Genomic DNA, 19,184 nt, shown 5'->3' on the forward strand with positions numbered 1-19,184 from the left:
GGGGTGGCAGCCCACCCTGCTAAGCATTATAATATTACTCATAAAACATTCACATCTTCATGTGACCAGGAAACATCACAACATCACGCCAGCCTCTCTATTGGTGGAGACAGGATGGGCCCAGAACAGGAGATGAGTTTGTATTGGTTTACTGGGAGGCTGCTGAGCAATTTCCTATCGATTGATTCAGCCTAGTCAGCCCACACAGACGTGGGCAAGGATGAATACGGAGATGGCCAGTTCTACTTTACACATATAAAACTAAGATGTACAACCTCATATTTTTTGACGTGATAGATTGGGCTAGAACGGTGAATTTCAAGCGTATTCGACACAGTAATTTCAATGTTGAACATTAATAGTTTGCAAAACACAGAGTAGTAGTCCTTTTGTGACCAATGAATTAAATTATATATATGAACAATCATGGGGACCTAGACAAAGTGGATCAAATTCTGCTGATCATAGCAAAAAGGGAAACTGAGAACTGCTAAACGCTTTCAAGCATATTATTTTCTGGGCCTGTTTGAAGCACAATTATGCTAAAAATGGCTTTTAATAACTTTAAAATCATGTTGATTGCACACCAGCTTATATGAAAATTGTCTCAGGACAACCCAGATCATTCGATTACGAGGGCTGTAATAAAGTAAATAAAATAAAATATGAATATTCAGTTTCTACACCAGCAGTGATGCTGCTTTAATTCTTTATTTTTGCTGTGACCCATTAACAGAAAGCATGATGGATGGTCTTACATGATATGAAAAATTTAGTTGAACTTGGATATGATCCATTTTTGGACTGAGTTGGTAACTGAAACACACCTGCAAGGTAGCATCTGCAAACATTGTTCCCTTCATTAAAGCCTTGAAACCAAACATGAAAATGATGCTTTTTGTCCACATTTGACATACAGCTATCCACATTTCTGAAACTTTTTGCGGGTGTTTTTTTTCTTCTTTTTCTCTTTCTTCCTTTGCAATTCTGTCATATTAGCCAGAAATCTCCATGAAAGCAAAGTGAGACAAGAAAAGCACTTTACGAAGGCGAATAAAACACGCCACAATACAACACACCATGTTTAAAGAGTTACTTGTGAAAACAAAACAAAAACATAAAATGACGACAACCGATTACACAAATAATGAATCACTCAATACACTAAGGCACCTGAAACAAAAAGGGTTTACGATGGGCTTAAAAATGGTTTGTGTTGCAATGGTGAATCACAAAGGCTGCTATATTGTGCTAAATCCTCAAAGAACAAAAGACAAAAATGACAAATGCCACTTTTAGTGTGGAGTTGGGAGTAAATTAACGATCAAACTTTAACGTGGAAAAATACAGCACACATTTAAGCAGTCCAAGTTGACAAACAGCAATGATTTGGCCTGGTATTACTCAAATAGTAGTAAAGTATTCACAATTAAGTTAGTGAACAAAACCCAGAAAGGGGAAAAAGTGAAGCCAGTCCCTCTAACAAACCATTTTTAAACCCTTCAAAAAGTCCTTTATCAGCGGTACCTCATTGTACAGGTTCTTTACTGTGTGACTCTGTATATGACATAAAACCTGCCTATTTTGACCGGCATAAATAAAAGGAATGGCATTGTAAAAAAAAAAAAAAATACAAATAATATTAATCATAACAATAATAATAAAAATGTGTGACTTGTCTTAAGTTACTTATTTCAAATATACACAGCGACTCCTTTTTTATTTATTTACACATATGTACAGAGTAATCATTTCTGTTTGGATCAAATACCTTGAACAGCGTTGCTGTGAAATGGAACTCTTTAAATGCACCCGAAGACATTTGAGATTGGGAAACAAGGAGGTCAAACTGGGCAGCGCGACTTGGAGCCTGGAACGGGCTCGTAGAAAGGCACTTGCTACCAACTCAAATACTGCAAAAGAAATTCTCAAACAGAGCTTTCAGCCAAGACAATAGTGAGACAGGACAAAATTATTGAAGGCCACATCGTAGGCCCTGGGGTTTGTGCCCACCCCCAAGCCGAGTGTTTTGGTAAGGCTGGCGTGAGATGGCCTCAGGCAGGTTCGAGGGTAAAGCCGAGGGTGGGTTTTCCTCTGTAGTTTTGACAGCAGCAACCCAGAAAAGACCCTTTCTTGGCCCTTCAAATTTGTATCTGTCCCCATTGCATCATCATAGACATCAAATCGACGCCTGCTGACTTACTCAAAGTCATAACAGCCTGTAAAAGAAACAAACTATACAGATTTGCTTTATACTTTCACATGATTCATTTTTTTCTGAAACATTTTTTAACAAACAAAATTTGCAATGGGTTTCTTTCACCTACTGAAAATTGTTACACTTCAGTTCAGCAGATGATTAAAGAAAAAGAAAATGGAGGCAAAAAAAAAAACTCCAACAACAATACACTGTGCTGCCTGAACGCAAAATACAAATGTCAGGGGACAGTGACAAACAAGATGTTCACAAAGCAAATAAAGGCTTCTTGAAACACAAAGCCGTTTCCTTCCCAAAGGTAGTCAGAAAAAAATAAAAAAAAAACGAAAAAAAAAAACTGCCTCACAGTTTCTCGCTTCCACTTTGCGAGTCTATAATTGAAATGTCTTATACACAATGGTCTCTGACGTCTTTTTGGCCGGTCATGACGGCACTGACATTTTTCCAGCGGTTGTCTTTGGGGCTGTAGCCTGGGGTCCGATGGGGTGCTTTGAGGGGCGAATTGGAACTGTGCGTGGTGCAGATTAGCCCCCCACTTGACTGCATTGCAGTCTTTGAGTACTTATAAACTGGCTGTTTTCCCGCTTCCGCTCCGCACATCTCCTCCTCCAGCTCACCTTCCGTCTCCTCCTCCTCCTCCTCATCATCCTCATCCTCCTCCTCCTCTTCACCTTCATCACACGTCCGATAGGAGGGCTTCATGAGCTTTTTACGCTCCTGCTCGGCCTCCCTGTTGTTTTCTTTCAGCTGCTGCAGTTGCTGCTGCTGCTGACGTCCCACAACGGACCGAAGCGGCTCCCATTGGTTGTTGACGCTGTCGTCGGCCGGCAGGCGTATGTTCCTTTCCCGCTCTTTTCTCCGTTTGCGAGTCCACCAAACGCAAACGATGATGCAGAAGAGGCAGAGCAAACTGAAAATGACACACAGTAGAGGCACCAGGTAGTCTGTTGACATAACAGACATAAAATAAGGAGTCAGTGAAGTTAAAACATTTAAGTCACCATGATTGTCCTAATAAAACACAGCTTGGGGGAAAAAAAATAGTAGAGCTTTAACATTGGCAAGATCTGTTGTAGTCAAGTTCTTCCAATACAGGATGGAAAGAAGCAGACATAACCTGACATTAGCTTTGTTACTAAATATATACCAGAACAATAGTTTTGTCTTCAAGCCAAAAATACCCAGTTTAAGCCAGTAAAGTTTTGAGTTAAATGAAACAATATTATTCATACTTTGTATAAAATTGAGCCCCAGACAAGAATCAGGAGTCCAGAACAGAACTTAGATCTGCATATAATTTAAAATGCATCCCTGCATATCCCAAGAGATTCTTGAACAAACGCTCATACAGATCCAGTAAGCAGCTTCCATGGGTCGGTTCCCCCCAAAAAGATCAAATTAAAAGCAAACTTTACTAATAAAAGCAGTTTGGCACATTTTTGGGGGGTTGTGATGAACCTTTGTACAGTAAAGTTTGAGGAAGCACTGGACTTGCGTGGAAATTCTGATAGTTAGTGTATTACGATTTCAAACCGTGTCATTACATATCAAGTGACCTGAACCCTTTTATGGAAAGTGCCTTAAGTAACTGTCTAATAAATGTGGTTCAAAAACTCTCACACGCGAGTTGCTTAGTACTGACCGAGTGAATGGGACGTGACCTGTGTTTCCACTTTGACCTCAATGACTGCCAACATGATGGAGCTGTTGTGCCTCTTTGACAAGGTGTCCACTATGGTGTTGGCCGTCTGCTGTATAAGACTGTGGTCTGTGAGATCCTCGGGCTGAAAAGACTAAAAAGCAAATGAGTATATGCAAAAATTGTGAATCCCATGATTGGAACTAAGAGCATATATTCAAAAGATCAAATCACTATAGTTGCTTAAATGAATATCTCAAAAACTGTTAGTTGGGGATATAGTCAGAATGTTCATATACAGAGTCGTTACCTATACTATTGCAAAGTGCTTTCAAATATTTTTGTGCAACACATTAATATTTCAACTATTTCTGATGAATTAACTCATGGTTCCAGCTTGATTTTTGATAAATACTGTTAAAAGTTCTTCTTGTGTTATGATAAGTAACAATAGCAAGCATTTATCGGCTATACTAGTAAACATGCGAGGTAAATATGGTGCTGCTTCCTTGGGTGAAAATTGAGCTAAGGTTGCGTTGACTTTTTTTGTATTTATTATTCTTTAAATCACCTTCATTTTCATAGTAACAGAAGCCATTCGTGGCAATAATAGTAGAATGCACTGCAAATTCTGATCACAGTAGTCCAGTTTGTCACAGACATGCTTATTATAAACATCTAACTGTTAATTCAAATAGCATATGTATTATAGAATCTAGATACTAGTGATTTTGCACCATGTAAATAAGAAAATGAGATATAAGACTGGACCTTGCAAGGTTAAGAGTGATCATACAAGAACTTACTATGGCTACTTCAACAGCATCCTGACTGGAATGAGAAAGGTCACAAAGAAGAAGGAGCGTGTGATCTTTTGCCAAAGTTCTGGTGTCAGGAAGATACCTCAGCTCAAAGCAGATGTTCTCAACGGTTGTTCCCTGAGACCAAAGCATTAAAACATTGGAATAGTGAAGCAATAGTATAAAAAAAAAACCTTCCTGGAAATTTCAAAACAACTAAAAAAGATCAAACTGCATGGGACAACCGGCCTCACCAGTGGGACTTTGTCTTTGTTGAAAACCAGTGTAATGCGGCCGCAATTGTTGTCCAGGTGCCCACTGTTTGGCTGACACTTGGTGGTGGTTTGTGTCAGTGCTTGAGAACAAACCCCCCACTGATGACAAGGGGCTGAAAAACATGTGAGGTATCGGTGTGGTTCACACTCGCGTCCAGCAGGGCAGGACTGACTGGTCTGGTCTCGGTCTGAGGACTGGAGGCGGCATGGACGTCGACCACACTGAACCTGGTCAAAGTTGTTAAATGAACATTTTGGTCAAGTTTGTTGTCATTACACATTGTTTTACATGGATTAAAATTGCAGTGACGTGGACACATTTGGTCTCAAAAATAGAACAAAATCTATTAATATATTAAGACAAATAAGGGAAGTTCCAGTTAAGACTTGGTTAATTCAACCCTTCCAATTTTCTAGTGTGGGTTAGCGGGCACAGCAAATGGACTTCTTGAACCTTGTTTTGTAGCCCATAGATGAGCTCCAGATTACAATGAACTTTACAACTAAAGGGGAAATTTGAAGGCATTAATCCATTGGCTACCAATGTCTACCATACAATTCCAATTCATTCAAACAAAAAGGGAGTCCCTGTTATAAATAGTGTGAGTACTATATAACGCTACACAGTCATGTAGCAAGTACAGATGGTTTTAAATACACTTAACTCATTGGCTGCCATTGACCGTGAAACACGTCAAACTAACATGGATAATCAGAATAATAAAAATTCACACCAGAAGAATGACAAGAGCCATGTGAAGCTCTCAAACCGCAGCTTTCAGGCCCCTGATTGGAAATCTATCAATAGCAAGGGCACTGGAAGAGTCACTATGCTGCAATACATGTGCACTATTTATACATCTCATTTGATGCGTTCTATTCTGGAGACAGAGTTTTTTTTAATGGAAGCTTGGACCTCATTCACTGAATAGATTGTTGATAAACGTACTTGCGAACTTAAAGATGTTGAATATACGGACATACTACCTTTGTGCACTCTACTTTTCCGTCGCCACAGTAGCAGTTGTTACACTCCTCCTCCCAGCGACTGCCATGAGGAAACTGCAGCCCGGCATAATGACACGATTTGCCAATACCTATGACTTAACACACACACGCATGAAATAGACAGTCAAAATCAAGTTTATATGAATGAATGAAACAACATATCACTGAAATGCAATTGTCTTAAACAAGAATAAAAAAAAAAAAAAGGATATTTACATTCTTGACATCTGACTCCTGTTCTACCAATTGGGCAAATACAACGGAACCCATTGATCTCGTCCACACAGGTGGCGCCGTAGGCACAGGGGGATGACTGGCACTCATTGATGTCTGAGGGACAACGGGACACATTTGACATGAGGATCTCATTATGGCAGTCAGTGAGTTTGCATTGAATGCTGGCTAACTCGTTTGACATTCTTTTAAATGTGAATAGTGTACTGTGAACAAAGCAAAGCCACATCCCACATATAAGGGGGTGTGCACCAGAGATGTCCTGATTCCGACTTTTATACTTCTGATCCAGTCCAATTTTTCTAAAGATATGTTTTGCCGATACCGGTGTCCCTATTTTTAGACCAGTAAAAATATTGTAATATAATGTAACTAGTTAATGTTGAATCGCTTTGTTGTGTAGTAAAGTCAAGTAATGCTTTGTTTATGATATGTTACTGTCATTAGTTTCTAAGGAGATGTTACTCCACTCAGCAGTTTGTTTGTTCAGTGGTTTAATTTACAGCAGCCAAAAAGCACGACTACTGGATCGGATCCGATCTTGTGACCAAATCCGATATTCAAAAAATAGTCATATCGCATCCGGGCATCACTGGTGTGCACACTTGTTTAACAACAATCTCAATTGTGTATTTTGACCATCTTTAAAAGGCTAAAATGTAGAGTGTGTACTAGTGTGTAAACAGCATTTGCTACAAAAGGAAAAAGAAAAAGGTGTTAAAGTCAAATGCATTGGGAAAATTGCGCATCCCGGCATTGTAGTAAGCAGGTTTTATGTTTGTAATTAAATTTTGACATAATAGCCTTTCTTATTTGGGTTTTTAAAGATGATAGAAATCCTGGCATTTGAACTTTGGTATGTGAACTTTACACAGTGTAGGCACAACAAATTGCATACAACCATAATGAGATATGACAGGAAGATAAGTGTCGGAGCATGTTAACTTAGATTTAATAGTTAAATTGCAAATAAATAATTTGACACTGCAAATGAGACAAGATCAGACAGAAATATGAGTCATTAACATTTTTGTCCGTGTCAATAGATCGTGTGGCACATTTCCAAATTGTAATATGAATTTCCTTAGAAGAATACCTAGCCATCATTAAAAAAAACAGTAAAACTTGACAATTCAAATCTGCAAGGAATGAGTTAATTACACAAACTAAGCCATGGCGATTAAAATTTAAGCTTTTTGGAAGCAATAGACTATAGTTCACATCTCATTCCTATTTTCCCGCGGTGGCTCCCATGATCAGTAAGAACACTGGCTATTGTCATTTGAAATTCACACAAACAGTCTAAATGAAAAAGCTCAAATTCAAGCTGGACAGAAAAGGTGGACACTTTCTGTCCCTAACAAAGGAGAAAAGAAGAAGAATTTCAGGGTCACTGGTTAATTTGTCTTATGTGGGCATTTGTGTGACTGCGCGAGTATAGAGGAGGGCTGACCCCTGACCCCTCAAGGCATGTAAGGACAAAGAAAAAGCCGAGAGGGCGCCATCCGGGGCTTGGATTTTGGTGTTGATGTGACCCACAATAGTCAAAGGAGTCCTGTTTGAACTGGACTGATGAGTGTGCTGTATAATTAGATAAACCATGTGTCGGTACTCACTGATTCGGCAGTCGGGCCCAGCAAAGCCAGGGGCGCACTCGCATCTAAACCAGTTAACTCCATCCACACAGATACCACCGTTGTAACTGAGAGAGGGCAGACATAAATGATGATTAGATGAGTGTGCAAATCTACATCTACTTGCAACAAAGCCCATCATTTGTGTGTGTGTGTTTGGGGAGGAGGGTTACAAAGCCCAGTTCAACTCATCAATACAAGCTTCCACCTTTCAGATGCTAATAGGCGTGTCCAGTCCCTCCCCTCCTCTCCTCTCATCATGCCACTCTTCCATTCCTCCTCAAAGCCCATCCCAGCTTCCCCCTCCAGGTCGCACAGAAAGAAAAGGGCCATGTGCACTACCTCCTCCTCTTCTGCCTATTCCACCCCCCACCTGCATTCACCGCGGGGTAGTTGGTACTACTCCACCTCTCCCTGTCCTATTCAATTCCCAAAGCTCTCTGCTTGGCGAGATGGCCCTTTGAGGCTTGATTTAAGGACAACTTCCACTCCTTTTAGGGTGTCCCTGCACCCCTGAGAGCCTTGTGAGGCCTGTGTGAAGTGCACAGAGGAGGGAGGCTGGGATAAATGAAGAGGAGGATGGGTGGGGTAGCTTTGACGATACCATGGGAGTGTGTGAGGCAGGAAACGATACATACCATGGATGAGGGTTGCAGTCATTTATATCTGTTGGAGGAACACAACAGGAAGAGTAAATTTGCTTCTTTTTTTTTACATTGGCAAAGATGTTAAGACATCTCACATTGTTGGGTTCATTTGGGCCATTTTGCAAAAGATAAATGGAAAAAGATAACCTACCTTGGTTGCAGGTGAGTCCTTCCCAGCCTTCTTTGCAGATGCAAGTTAAGGTCTCAACGCTGCCCACGCAGGTTCCACCATTCAAGCAAGGACTAGAGGTGCATGTGCTGTTCTTGGCTGTCAAAAGATTCACAGACCAAAGCTTAGTGAAAAAGAAACCATGTATACATTTTTAACACGGTTGGTTTGGCAAATTCTTTCATTCAAAAATCCCAGAAAGGGTTTTCTGCAGTGACTATCAAACATGTTAACTGTCTTTAGTGAGAAATTTGGTTTCAAAGCCATCTTTCTCAGTGTTTACTGCTAAAAGCCTTGCACTAACAAGCAATGTGTGCACAACCTAAATTAAATAGAAGCTCAGTCTACTCATTAGGCAGGGGTAATTAGCAACAAATACAGCAAATAGTCAACAATGATGGATGGCCTTAACACTAAAACTAAAAGGTTTGGATGCCATTGCAATGGGGCAAAAAAAAAAGCGCCAGATTTTAAAAAATGGCAGTTTTGCCCAAAAAAAGGCGTTTTATTTATGCTCTCTAAAAAGCAATTCTTTTTTGTTGATGGCAAAGAAAAAAACATGGACACTAACGCAAAAACTCATGATTTTCTTTTTTAGTAAATGAAATGAAAAATCGATAGAGTGGAAATCCGACTGTGTATCAGAAATAGAAACAAACAGTCAAAAAAATTGACTGTGCTTTCAGTCATTTTCTCGCATTCAGATCCACTAGAAACAAAAAGAAAACTCCAAAATCCTCACCTATGTTGCATGTGTTTCCTTCCCAGCCAGGTGGGCAGGCACAGCGGAAAGCGTCCCCGTGGTCATAGCATGTACCTCCATTACTGCATGTGGTCGCGTCACACTGGCTTTCGCCTGTCCCATATCATAGACACACACGCATGTGACATCCACAACACCAAAAGGATGTCCAACATAAAGATGAACAACAGAGCGCTGGAGGCCACTGGCAAGTGCGAAACGCATTACTCACGGGAATGGCAGGTCTTTCCCTTCCAGTTGTCAGCACACTCACAGTAGAAGTCATTCACAAGGTCGACACAGTGGCCACCGTTCTTGCATGGGTTGTGTCTGCACTCGTTGACATCTGAGAAAAGCAGTAAAAAAGGTCCTTTTACAACATTTGGACCTGGATAAATCACCACAGGCCTTATTTACGCGTGGTTTATATTTGCCAAAAAACAGGCACAATGATACCAGATGTGGAAATCTAACTGGGGAATGTCATCTAGTCATTATGTTCAAATAGATTAATTTAGCACATTCAATGTGACTAATGAAACCCGATACAAACAAGGATGGCTTATTTTGTTGCATCTCAAAGGTGGCTGAAAATGGAGTGGCTACGCAAAAGGAGGGACAAGACGACAGAGAACTGCTTTCTTTTGTATTTTTCTTAAATACAAAAAATTAGAAACGTAACATCATTTCGATCCAGTCAGAAGAATGAGTCATGCCTTATGAAAAAAATCTGTTTCAGTGACATTTGGTGTTGCTCTTTTGCAATGAGGACCTACTTGTACATTCAATTCCCACACACTTGGGTGTCTTAAAAGAAAATGAGTCTGTTGGGTGATTGCGGGCAAGCCCAAAACGATCAGAATAACACAAAATTTAACATATGTTGTTTGGTATCCTAGTAAATCTGACCCCTAGTGTTCACCGACAGTGGAAATGTAGATGTTAGTAACTCACTGAGGTCGCAGAGTTGACCCTCCCAACCGTCTGAACAGAAACACTGAAAGGAATTGATGCCATCAATGCAGGTTCCTCCATTCTTACACGGGCTTTTGAGGCAGTCGTTAATGTCTGAAACATCAAGACGAGTCTGAGATTAGACTTTCACCAGGGTTAAATAAAAACTAGAAAACCACAGCAATTTGTTGGTACTGGTCCAAATCAGCTTTGCCGGTCTACGTACTTTCATGACAGTAGATGCCACTAAACCCTGGATCACAGATACAGGTAAAGTTCCCTGTTAACCCGCTCACACAGTGTCCTCGAGGTCCGCACACGTTGGAGGAGATGCGCTGTACTTCTGTGGAGTCGTTGGTCGCTATGGCAACAGTGCAGCTGTCGATAACTGCGAGCAAATAAAGAACAGTTACTTCCTCTATTTGGCCAATTTTTTTCTCAGTTTAAATGATTGAAGATAATAGGGGATTTTGCCACATGGCAGATTTTTGATTTTTTTTTTTTTAAATGGAGGATTATAGTCACCTTGACAAGGGGTGGTTTTACAGTCCTCCTTGAGTTTCTCGCAGGTCTTTCCCTCGAAACCCTCAGGACATGCACAGTAAAAGTCCTGGACCATACTGTGGCACTTGGCATTGTTCTCACATGGATTGGGGTTGCATGTGTCCAAATGGTGGGAGATCTGGATCTTTGAAGGTGTGGAAAGAATTAAGTCAAAATAAAACAAGGAATAGTATGTAGTAAAGTTAGAAGCGAACACAATTACTATGCTCACATGACCTAACTGGTTGTTTGGCCAGCGAGCTGCTCAGCTTTACTCATTTTTGAAGACAAATGTTAAAAGTAAGACTCAAAATCCTATCCTGAACTCGTCAAAAAGAGTCACTTTCTTGTTTAAACATCACTGAAATGCTAAATTAACCCAAGGCAAAGGCTTGAAGGGGAAAACGAAGATGTTACTCACTGACATGTAGGGTAATGTATTGGCAGGACAAGTAAACAAAGTTAAGACAATGAACCACCACCCTGCTAGTAACTACGGCGGCGTGTTGTTTTTTTCACTTTTCATTACCGAGGTTGAAGGGAAAAATCTGCAGGTTTTTGTAAACATCACTACTTTACATACAAGCTGGGTTGTAGCCGCTGCCATTTAAGGTGCTGAGCAGGAACGTTTTAGTGGGTCAGCAAAGTGAGTGAAGTCTGTGGTCGCATATAGTTTATTTTAACCCAAGTGTCATGCGCACATACCAATTTTCTTTACTATTTGGATGTGTGTGGTCAGGGCAAGGAGAACTAAATCATTCCATTCGAGTGTTTTTGTTGTATTTCTACACGTTATGAATGTCATTTTGGAGGACTACGTAAAATACTATTTTTTAATATATTTTTTTAAATCAGAGTACTGTATTTTCTGGATTATAAATCGCACATATTTTAGCACGACATATATGCATTTTTCTCCTGTTTTTGTTGCATTTCTTCACATTATGAATGTCATTTTGGAGGACAATGTCAAATTCTATTTAATTATTTATAAAATTAGATTATAAATCACATTTTTCATAGTTTAGCACGACATATATGCCATTTTTTCTCTCTGGCCACTGGCAGCCTGTTATGTTTGATACCCATTTATCCTGTTGTTCTCCATTTTACTATTGTTACTTTAACATGTTTGGTAAATAAAGGCATTATAACACCAATACGACCCTACATGTTTATTTTGATTTAAACATTGTGGTGCTTTCTAGTTAAGCACTTACAGCCACAAGCTAACCACTTCTAGTAAGAGACTGCACGTTTGGTGTTTGATACTTGGGGGATTTAAGAATTAAGTTTTAAGCAAAAAATAATAACTATAGTCATTGTAATGCATTAACAAAAATGATTTAGAAGTATATGTAGAAAAAACCTTTAAAAAACATACTAGGCATATTAAACTATTACAGTTAACTTACTGACCATTATGTTTGAATTGCTTGTTATTAGCATTATTACGACTATTATTAGATGTAGTAGTGGTATTTTTATTTCTATCAGCATTTAAATGAGTAATTAAATACGTTGCTCATAAATGTATTTTTTTAGCAGGTAATTAAACCATGCCACAGCAGACTTGAATGTTTTGTAGTAAGCCGGCAACAACCCAGCGTCACCTCATTGAGCGAGGTTGGTGTATATAGTGGAGAAGCTAAATCAGGATTGGCGCCTGACCAGCAATGTCCTCCATTCAGCCCCCAAGAGAAGCAGAACAGAATCAGTTTCCTCACAGCTAACCTACATTGGCTTCAAACACACACTAAATATAACAGATTACAGCAAGGAGACAGAGACATCATGTGATAGTGATGTCTGTACACCCAGGACAGGTGGCTTGGTTTTGCCATAGTCCCTGTCTTTATGCATAATTAGGTGTACCTAACCCACTCTAACACTAAACTGGCAGTGGTTTTCTGGTTAAATTTTATAACATGCTTGCGCAGTAAAGACAAAACAGCACAGGTTAGCAGGAATGTTTTTTTTTGGCACAAGTTTATGCATTTGCATGGCTGATAGTGACATATTTTAAACTGCTACTGCCTACATTAAGGCTCAAGGTAGCAGAACTTTGTTCAACATGCATTATTTCCAATGGGCATCTGAGTTGTGAAATCTAATTTAATTGGTGGGTGTCCTAAATATAAGAGCATGCCTTAGACAATTTTCTCCTCAACTAGTATAAAGAGATGTTACTTCAGCACTATGATGCGTGTATGCCTTAAAATGAATTCTACTACCAAATCAAAATGTAATGTGTACCTCACATAGTTGTCCTGCAAACTGTGTTGGGCATTGGCACACAAAGCCACCTAACAAAGTGTGGCATTGGCCTCCATTCTGACAGGGTCTGCTGTCACACTTATTCCTTTGGATTTCACAGTGAGAACCAACAAAGCCTGGTGGGCACTGGCAATGGTATCCGCGTGGGCCTTCCTAATAGAGACAAAAGGAACAAGAAAAAAAATGGTGTCATCTAAATCCAAGAAAACAATGCAGTAAGTCACATGAGATGTTTTCTAAATCACAAACCTTGCATGTTGCTCCATTCTGGCATTGACCATGGCAGCTGCTCAAGTCTGATAAGCAATAAAAAAAACATATCAGCATAGGTTTAAAATAGTATCTTTATAGTCAAGGCTAAATTTGTAAAAAGGTAGAGATACGGGTAAAGCTTAGGATCTGTTCATGCATTCAATCCAGTGGGCATGCAGTTGCTTTCGTGAAGACAGAACAGGAGCATTTGATTTGCCAAGACAAGAGAGGAACAAGTTGTCACATGTGAATGAATGAATAAGACTAAACTTCACCTATGTTGTGAGTCCAGAATGTGAGTCAAGGCATTTAAAAAATGTAAACTTTCTTTTGTTTTAAATAAGAGCAGCAACTCAAAGATGAGACTGCCTGTTAAAAGATTGGAGGGACAAACATTTGAAGGCGGTGACTAAGATGTAAGAAAATACTGACTGATGTCACAGTTTTGTCCAGACCATCCCCGATAACAGTTGCAGTGATATCCACCAATCAAATTTTTGCAAGACTTAGCGTTCACGCAAGGCTTTCTTGTACACTCATTAGCATCTGTAAAAGCAGTAAGTAGAAGGACATAACGTCCATAAATTGGGACAAAGAAAGTAAAGTCCAAGGATAAGAAGTGGAATTATGGTTTAGAATGATCGTATTTTGTCTGCTGCCCATTTTTCACATTGAAAGAAAAGTGAAAACGCCAAGGTGAAATCATACTTAAAAATTAAGAGTTACACTCATTTAATGTCGAAAAATATCGTTAACTTTACACCAAAACACACGCACAAAACCATTCTTTTTAAATCTGATTGGTGCTTACAGGGATACCACAAGTCACAATCTCTTCAACCAATGACATTTCGACTTTACGGCACCCATGCCAAAAGAACAGCAATTACCATGGAAATGAAGCTTCAATCATAAAAAGAACAGGAAAGGTACCAGCGTACATTGGTTAAGATATTCTGTGCACAAAAAAGGTAACCAGTCAGGTGAAAAGACCTAGCTTGTCGCATAATGCAGTTTTGTAGTCACACACACTTGCAGCTTAAGTAAACTTAAAAATAAGGACAGCAATGAATCGGGTTGCATACATTTCATGTTGCAATGTTGAGGGCTGTCCCTAAACATATAACTGGCCATAGAGAGGTAGGGGTGGATGAAATGGCAAGCAAATTTTGATTTAATTTTATTGGCCTGACAAAAATTGCGTTCCATGCTTTCAGTTGCAAATATACTACAATTGAAAACCCTAACTTTCCATCCAAATCTCAGCCCTTAATGGTATCTTGCCACCATTTGTGTTATGAGTCTCATCAAAATGTCCTCCATTTTCCTCTTGTTGAACCTTTCATGGAGGTTAGCTCCAGTCCTGTGGATCTTCTATTTCAGAACAATATGGGAAACGGTTGTAACTGCAACATCAAGGTACTTGAGGATGGTCTTTACCTTTAACAGGCTTGTCTATAATTTTCTTCTCTTTCTTGTAATCTCCTTGAAACAACTCTCCTTTGCTTCCTCTTGTCTTTGTTAAGTGTGGTACATAACATGTCAACCAAGAAACAGCAAAGTGACTACTCATCACCCTTAAAACAGACCGACTGACTGATTACAAGTTCGAAGAGCCCTGTGAAGCTAATGACAAGACACACCTTGGTTAAACATGTCCCTATGGTCAAATTATTTTTAATCCTTCCTAGGAGTAGCCAACAGTAATTTCTCTTGAGACCCATTTCAAATTCAAAATTTGGATTTTCATTTAATATTTCATTTAGGAATGAGTATAACGTGTTTGATATTCTATTGGTGGTTGATCAGACCTTATTACTAAAGTTACTGATGTTATTTTGCTTCTTTGTGGATTTCAGACCACCCAATAGTTTGGTGCTTAAATCTCCTTGGAAAGCAAAAACTAAATACAAACATAACACTGATATTTATGGGGTCATTCTGAGTAATAAACCCAGCATCATAAATTGTATTCTACAAGCTTGGGAAACAACAAAAGGAAATTTACCTTCACAGTCATTTTTAAGACGAACAACAAAGCACTGCTGCTCACATATCTAAAGGCATGGTGAAGTGGGGGTGGGCAGTCCTCAGGGGGTCCTGCTGTACACATGCACATTCACAAACACACACACCTGTCTTTTTTTCTGAAACCCTACACTTAAAATGCACATGAGAACACACACCCATGCACACACTCAAGGCCAGGTAAAACTGGAAGCCGATTGCTGCTTGTAAGATGAGATCTAAGCTGGTAAAATGAGAAGGTCTCTTGGGATCGTTTTCCTGGACAACCCCCACACCCTCTTCTAACACACAGGCCTACGCACCCGACTTTATTTACCAGTTGTAAATTTTCTGACTTTACGCCTGTCATGCCTGCTTTTGACAGGAACCATAGAAAAACAGACCGATATAGACCCAATGTTAGCTCATTAAAAAAATGCAGGCAGCTGCCATCTTAACAGAGTATTTACAAAAGGTAGTTAGTGATTGTATATTTTCCCCCATGCAAGAATCTAAATATTCAGAACGGCGAGTAATTTTGCTGATATGTATTTTTTTTATACAAACAGGAAGAAGTGATGGTCCACAGGGGGAGGAAAAAATAGGTCACACAATTGCAAGGAGATGCGCTTATCATAGATTGACATTGGTACCCACCAATCTGGCAAGTCTTTCCTTCCCACTCAGGTGGACAAACACACTCGAAGCCATCTTCCCGGTCGATGCAGGTTCCACTCCGAGCACATGGATTGGAAGCACAGTTGTTTAAATCTGAAAACACAACATAAAATTAAGTATTTATTTAACTGTTTATTATTGCTCTTATAGATTTGAAAATTGGCGAAGAAAGGTGTATCTATATTGTTATCGGGTTTTAAATGCAATCTAGTATAGGTGCACGATATAATGGAGGTGTTGTCATATTTTAGTTTCACATACTATGAAGTAGAATCTGACCTTAATATTTAACAAAATACTCAATGTGGCGACAGCATTCACAAGAAACGTCTAGATAATAGGCATCTGATAAAATACGTTTTTCAGATAACGATAGCCTAAAAAAAACAGGCGGTTGGTGGTCAGCGAGAAAAAAAAATACATCTTGCATTTAATAGTTGCAGTTGCAAACTATGACAAAAAAGTGCCACTTATAGTCTGACCCATACGGTAATTGCAATACAACAGACAGAAATATGAACAAAAGGCAAATAGAAACTCACTGTTTGAACAGTTAGGCCCTTCCCAGCCTGGTAGACACTGGCACTCAAAACCTGATGGACCCTCTTGACATGTGCCGCCGTTAGCACAAGGACTGGAAACACACGAGTGCTCAGCTAATGGGGGCAACGATATATAAAACAGCATTAAGATGGTGGAAATGGCTTACAATTTCATCTCAGAGCATCTGGGATAAATTCCAGAAGAGGGGGCCATCATTATGAAACACTCACCTATCTCACACATTTTTCCAGAGTAACCCTGAGGACAGGCGCAGTGATACTCATCTGGCTCGGTGTTCATACACGTGCCCCCATTTATGCACGGCTGGTGGCGACCACAGTAATTCAGATCTGGAGGAGACCAAAGAGCATAGATTTCATATGAATGAGAGACAACCATAAGACAAATTCTGAACAATATCCACCACTTTTTCTTGTAAGCAATCTCTTAACATGTTTTTTTCCATCACTCTTACATTACTTGTAAGATGCATATGAGCAGTACATATAAGGTCTTCCTAGGTCAGCACCAGAACATGAATATAAGGAAATACATACTCCTCTCAAAGTGCAATTATGCTGTCAGAAGGCAATAGTGACACTTCAGGACTTTTTGATTATATGCGGAAATTGCCAAGGCAACCCCAGAATATGTACACAGACGAGTCTATACATACTGTTAATATTATTGGCGCGGCCAAGACACCTCATGTTTCAATTTAATGTTACATAACTCAAGTCGCATTATTAATGGCAACATGTGGCTAAACGCAACCTATAATTTTTCTTTGATTTTAACAAACAAAGCTTTTGAAGTTATGAGTGTGTCGGGAACATTCAAAGCAGAGAAAGATTTCTCTTTGAACATGACAAGCTCTTGGAGCGATATCAGCTTCCACGGCATCCTCAACTTTGCTAATTGGCTGCCAACATTCATCCGCTCAGTGCCAGGAGTCCGCGGGAGCATGTCGGAGTCTTCTCTTAGTATAGAGCACCAGCTGTCAGTTTGATGGGAAGCACTGAGTGTTTCCTCAACCACTCTGCTGCTCGGAACCATGACAGCGAGCGCACAGGATTTACAGGATGTGTTCTAGGAGTTAGAACCCCGTCTCCCTTTCAATTATTAAACAGCGACGGAATCCTAATTATTCAAGAAAAAGATATCGTAAGCTTAGATCGTTTCTTTGTATTTTTTTTCCACATAAAAAACACTTCAACTGAACACATTTGATCCTTGAGAACCTGTGTTAGCCTAAACGACGGGTCACACTCGAGGCTGTTAAATAAATGAACAGGGATGAGTCTTCACTGGGGATCTTAGGACCCACTCTCATCCCCCAAAGTGCACTCAAGTGACGAAGAGGATGTGTGGGGATCGAGTGTCCCTACCAGTGCTCAAATCACACGAGCAGTAAAACTATACAGCTGCTGTTTTCCAGTCACAGAAGGGGGAGAAGACGTCTGCGACCCCATAGAAGTACCTTGACATACAAACAACATCTACCTAAAGCAGCGTTTCTTAACCTTTATTCAGCGAAGTCATATTTCACATCGAAACAAAGCTCACGGAACACTATGCAGAAACGGGTTCATTTTTCTACCTTCTGTCTAGCCAAATTGCATTTTTTTGCCATTTGCATAGGTATTTGAAAAAATACTATTTTGTTGCATTTATATTACCGATTTTTTAATACCCCCCGAAATTTGTCACATTGCATAAGGTATAGCTCACTACTGCGGAACGATATAGTGACTGAGATTCATTTTTGTTAGTGTTAAGGGACGCATGTACAATACAAATCTATTAACTACATCTAAAGAAATGAGAGAAAGCTTAGCCCTCTGGTTAACTTTTCCAAAAATGGTTTGATGAGATTCAGAATAGGGCTTTCATCTTGTTCCACATCAAAGTCATACAATGTAACTTAGTTGATTATTGAATTGATTATTCTTTAGACAAGATCCCGACATGTGCAGTATGTCTCGAAGGCAAAAAAAAAATGGCAACAAGTGTGTTGAAAGGAATAAAGGACAGGAATAATCGCTTGAGGGTACTTGCAGGAAGTCTGTGCCAAATTTGGAAGCAAGGAAGTTGATGACAAAACCTTTTGCATACCTTTATCACACAAGAGGCCACCCCAGTTCCTTTCACAGTTGCACTGCCAGGGGTTGTTGCAAGTGCCATGGACACATCCGGGGAACACGGCACAATCATCACAGAACTGACCCTGCCAGCCGTAGTTACACCTATAGCACAAAAATACAGTGTTTGTCCTCTCAGACTTAAAGTTATGCTATTTTTTTTACAATAGACGTAACATAATATACGGTAAATATCTTAGTGACCAGAGGAGAAAAACATAGGGACAGTTCCTTATTACATTTTTATCCAAGAATAAATGATATTCCAACCCTTTGAACATTTAAACATTACATTCTTGCTTAAACAAAGGAACAAGAAGCTCACCCCACATCCTGTTCAGATGTGCAAGTCAACCGATAACAAAATAAACTTAGGCTTAGATATTTGTGTTGAGAAATGCGAGCATGTCAGCACTTGAAAGC

General features: G+C 39.6%; 1 protein-coding gene across 1 annotated transcript in view; it reads right to left on the bottom strand.

Moving 5' to 3' along the window:
* Positions 1 to 672: 672 nt before the first annotated feature.
* The window catches only part of jag2b (jagged canonical Notch ligand 2b), a 46,763-nt gene continuing 28,251 nt past the window's right edge, over positions 673 to 19,184 (bottom strand). The window contains exons 6-26 of the mRNA XM_077587038.1: positions 18,736 to 18,866; positions 16,851 to 16,970; positions 16,620 to 16,733; positions 16,057 to 16,170; positions 13,825 to 13,938; positions 13,390 to 13,436; positions 13,120 to 13,293; positions 10,846 to 11,008; positions 10,547 to 10,708; positions 10,321 to 10,434; positions 9,599 to 9,712; positions 9,367 to 9,480; positions 8,607 to 8,723; positions 8,447 to 8,474; positions 7,791 to 7,876; positions 6,157 to 6,270; positions 5,920 to 6,035; positions 4,912 to 5,160; positions 4,664 to 4,795; positions 3,861 to 4,011; positions 673 to 3,162 (exon numbers count right to left, since the gene is read on the bottom strand). Of these exons, the coding sequence (XP_077443164.1) occupies positions 2,606 to 3,162; positions 3,861 to 4,011; positions 4,664 to 4,795; positions 4,912 to 5,160; positions 5,920 to 6,035; positions 6,157 to 6,270; positions 7,791 to 7,876; positions 8,447 to 8,474; positions 8,607 to 8,723; positions 9,367 to 9,480; positions 9,599 to 9,712; positions 10,321 to 10,434; positions 10,547 to 10,708; positions 10,846 to 11,008; positions 13,120 to 13,293; positions 13,390 to 13,436; positions 13,825 to 13,938; positions 16,057 to 16,170; positions 16,620 to 16,733; positions 16,851 to 16,970; positions 18,736 to 18,866 (3,031 nt within the window). The 3' untranslated portion in view covers positions 673 to 2,605. The remainder of the gene's footprint in view (positions 3,163 to 3,860; positions 4,012 to 4,663; positions 4,796 to 4,911; positions 5,161 to 5,919; positions 6,036 to 6,156; positions 6,271 to 7,790; positions 7,877 to 8,446; positions 8,475 to 8,606; positions 8,724 to 9,366; positions 9,481 to 9,598; positions 9,713 to 10,320; positions 10,435 to 10,546; positions 10,709 to 10,845; positions 11,009 to 13,119; positions 13,294 to 13,389; positions 13,437 to 13,824; positions 13,939 to 16,056; positions 16,171 to 16,619; positions 16,734 to 16,850; positions 16,971 to 18,735; positions 18,867 to 19,184) is intronic.

This window comes from Stigmatopora argus, chromosome 19, assembly GCF_051989625.1.
Source record: "Stigmatopora argus isolate UIUO_Sarg chromosome 19, RoL_Sarg_1.0, whole genome shotgun sequence".
In the NCBI taxonomy this organism is placed as follows: Eukaryota; Metazoa; Chordata; class Actinopteri; order Syngnathiformes; family Syngnathidae; genus Stigmatopora; species Stigmatopora argus.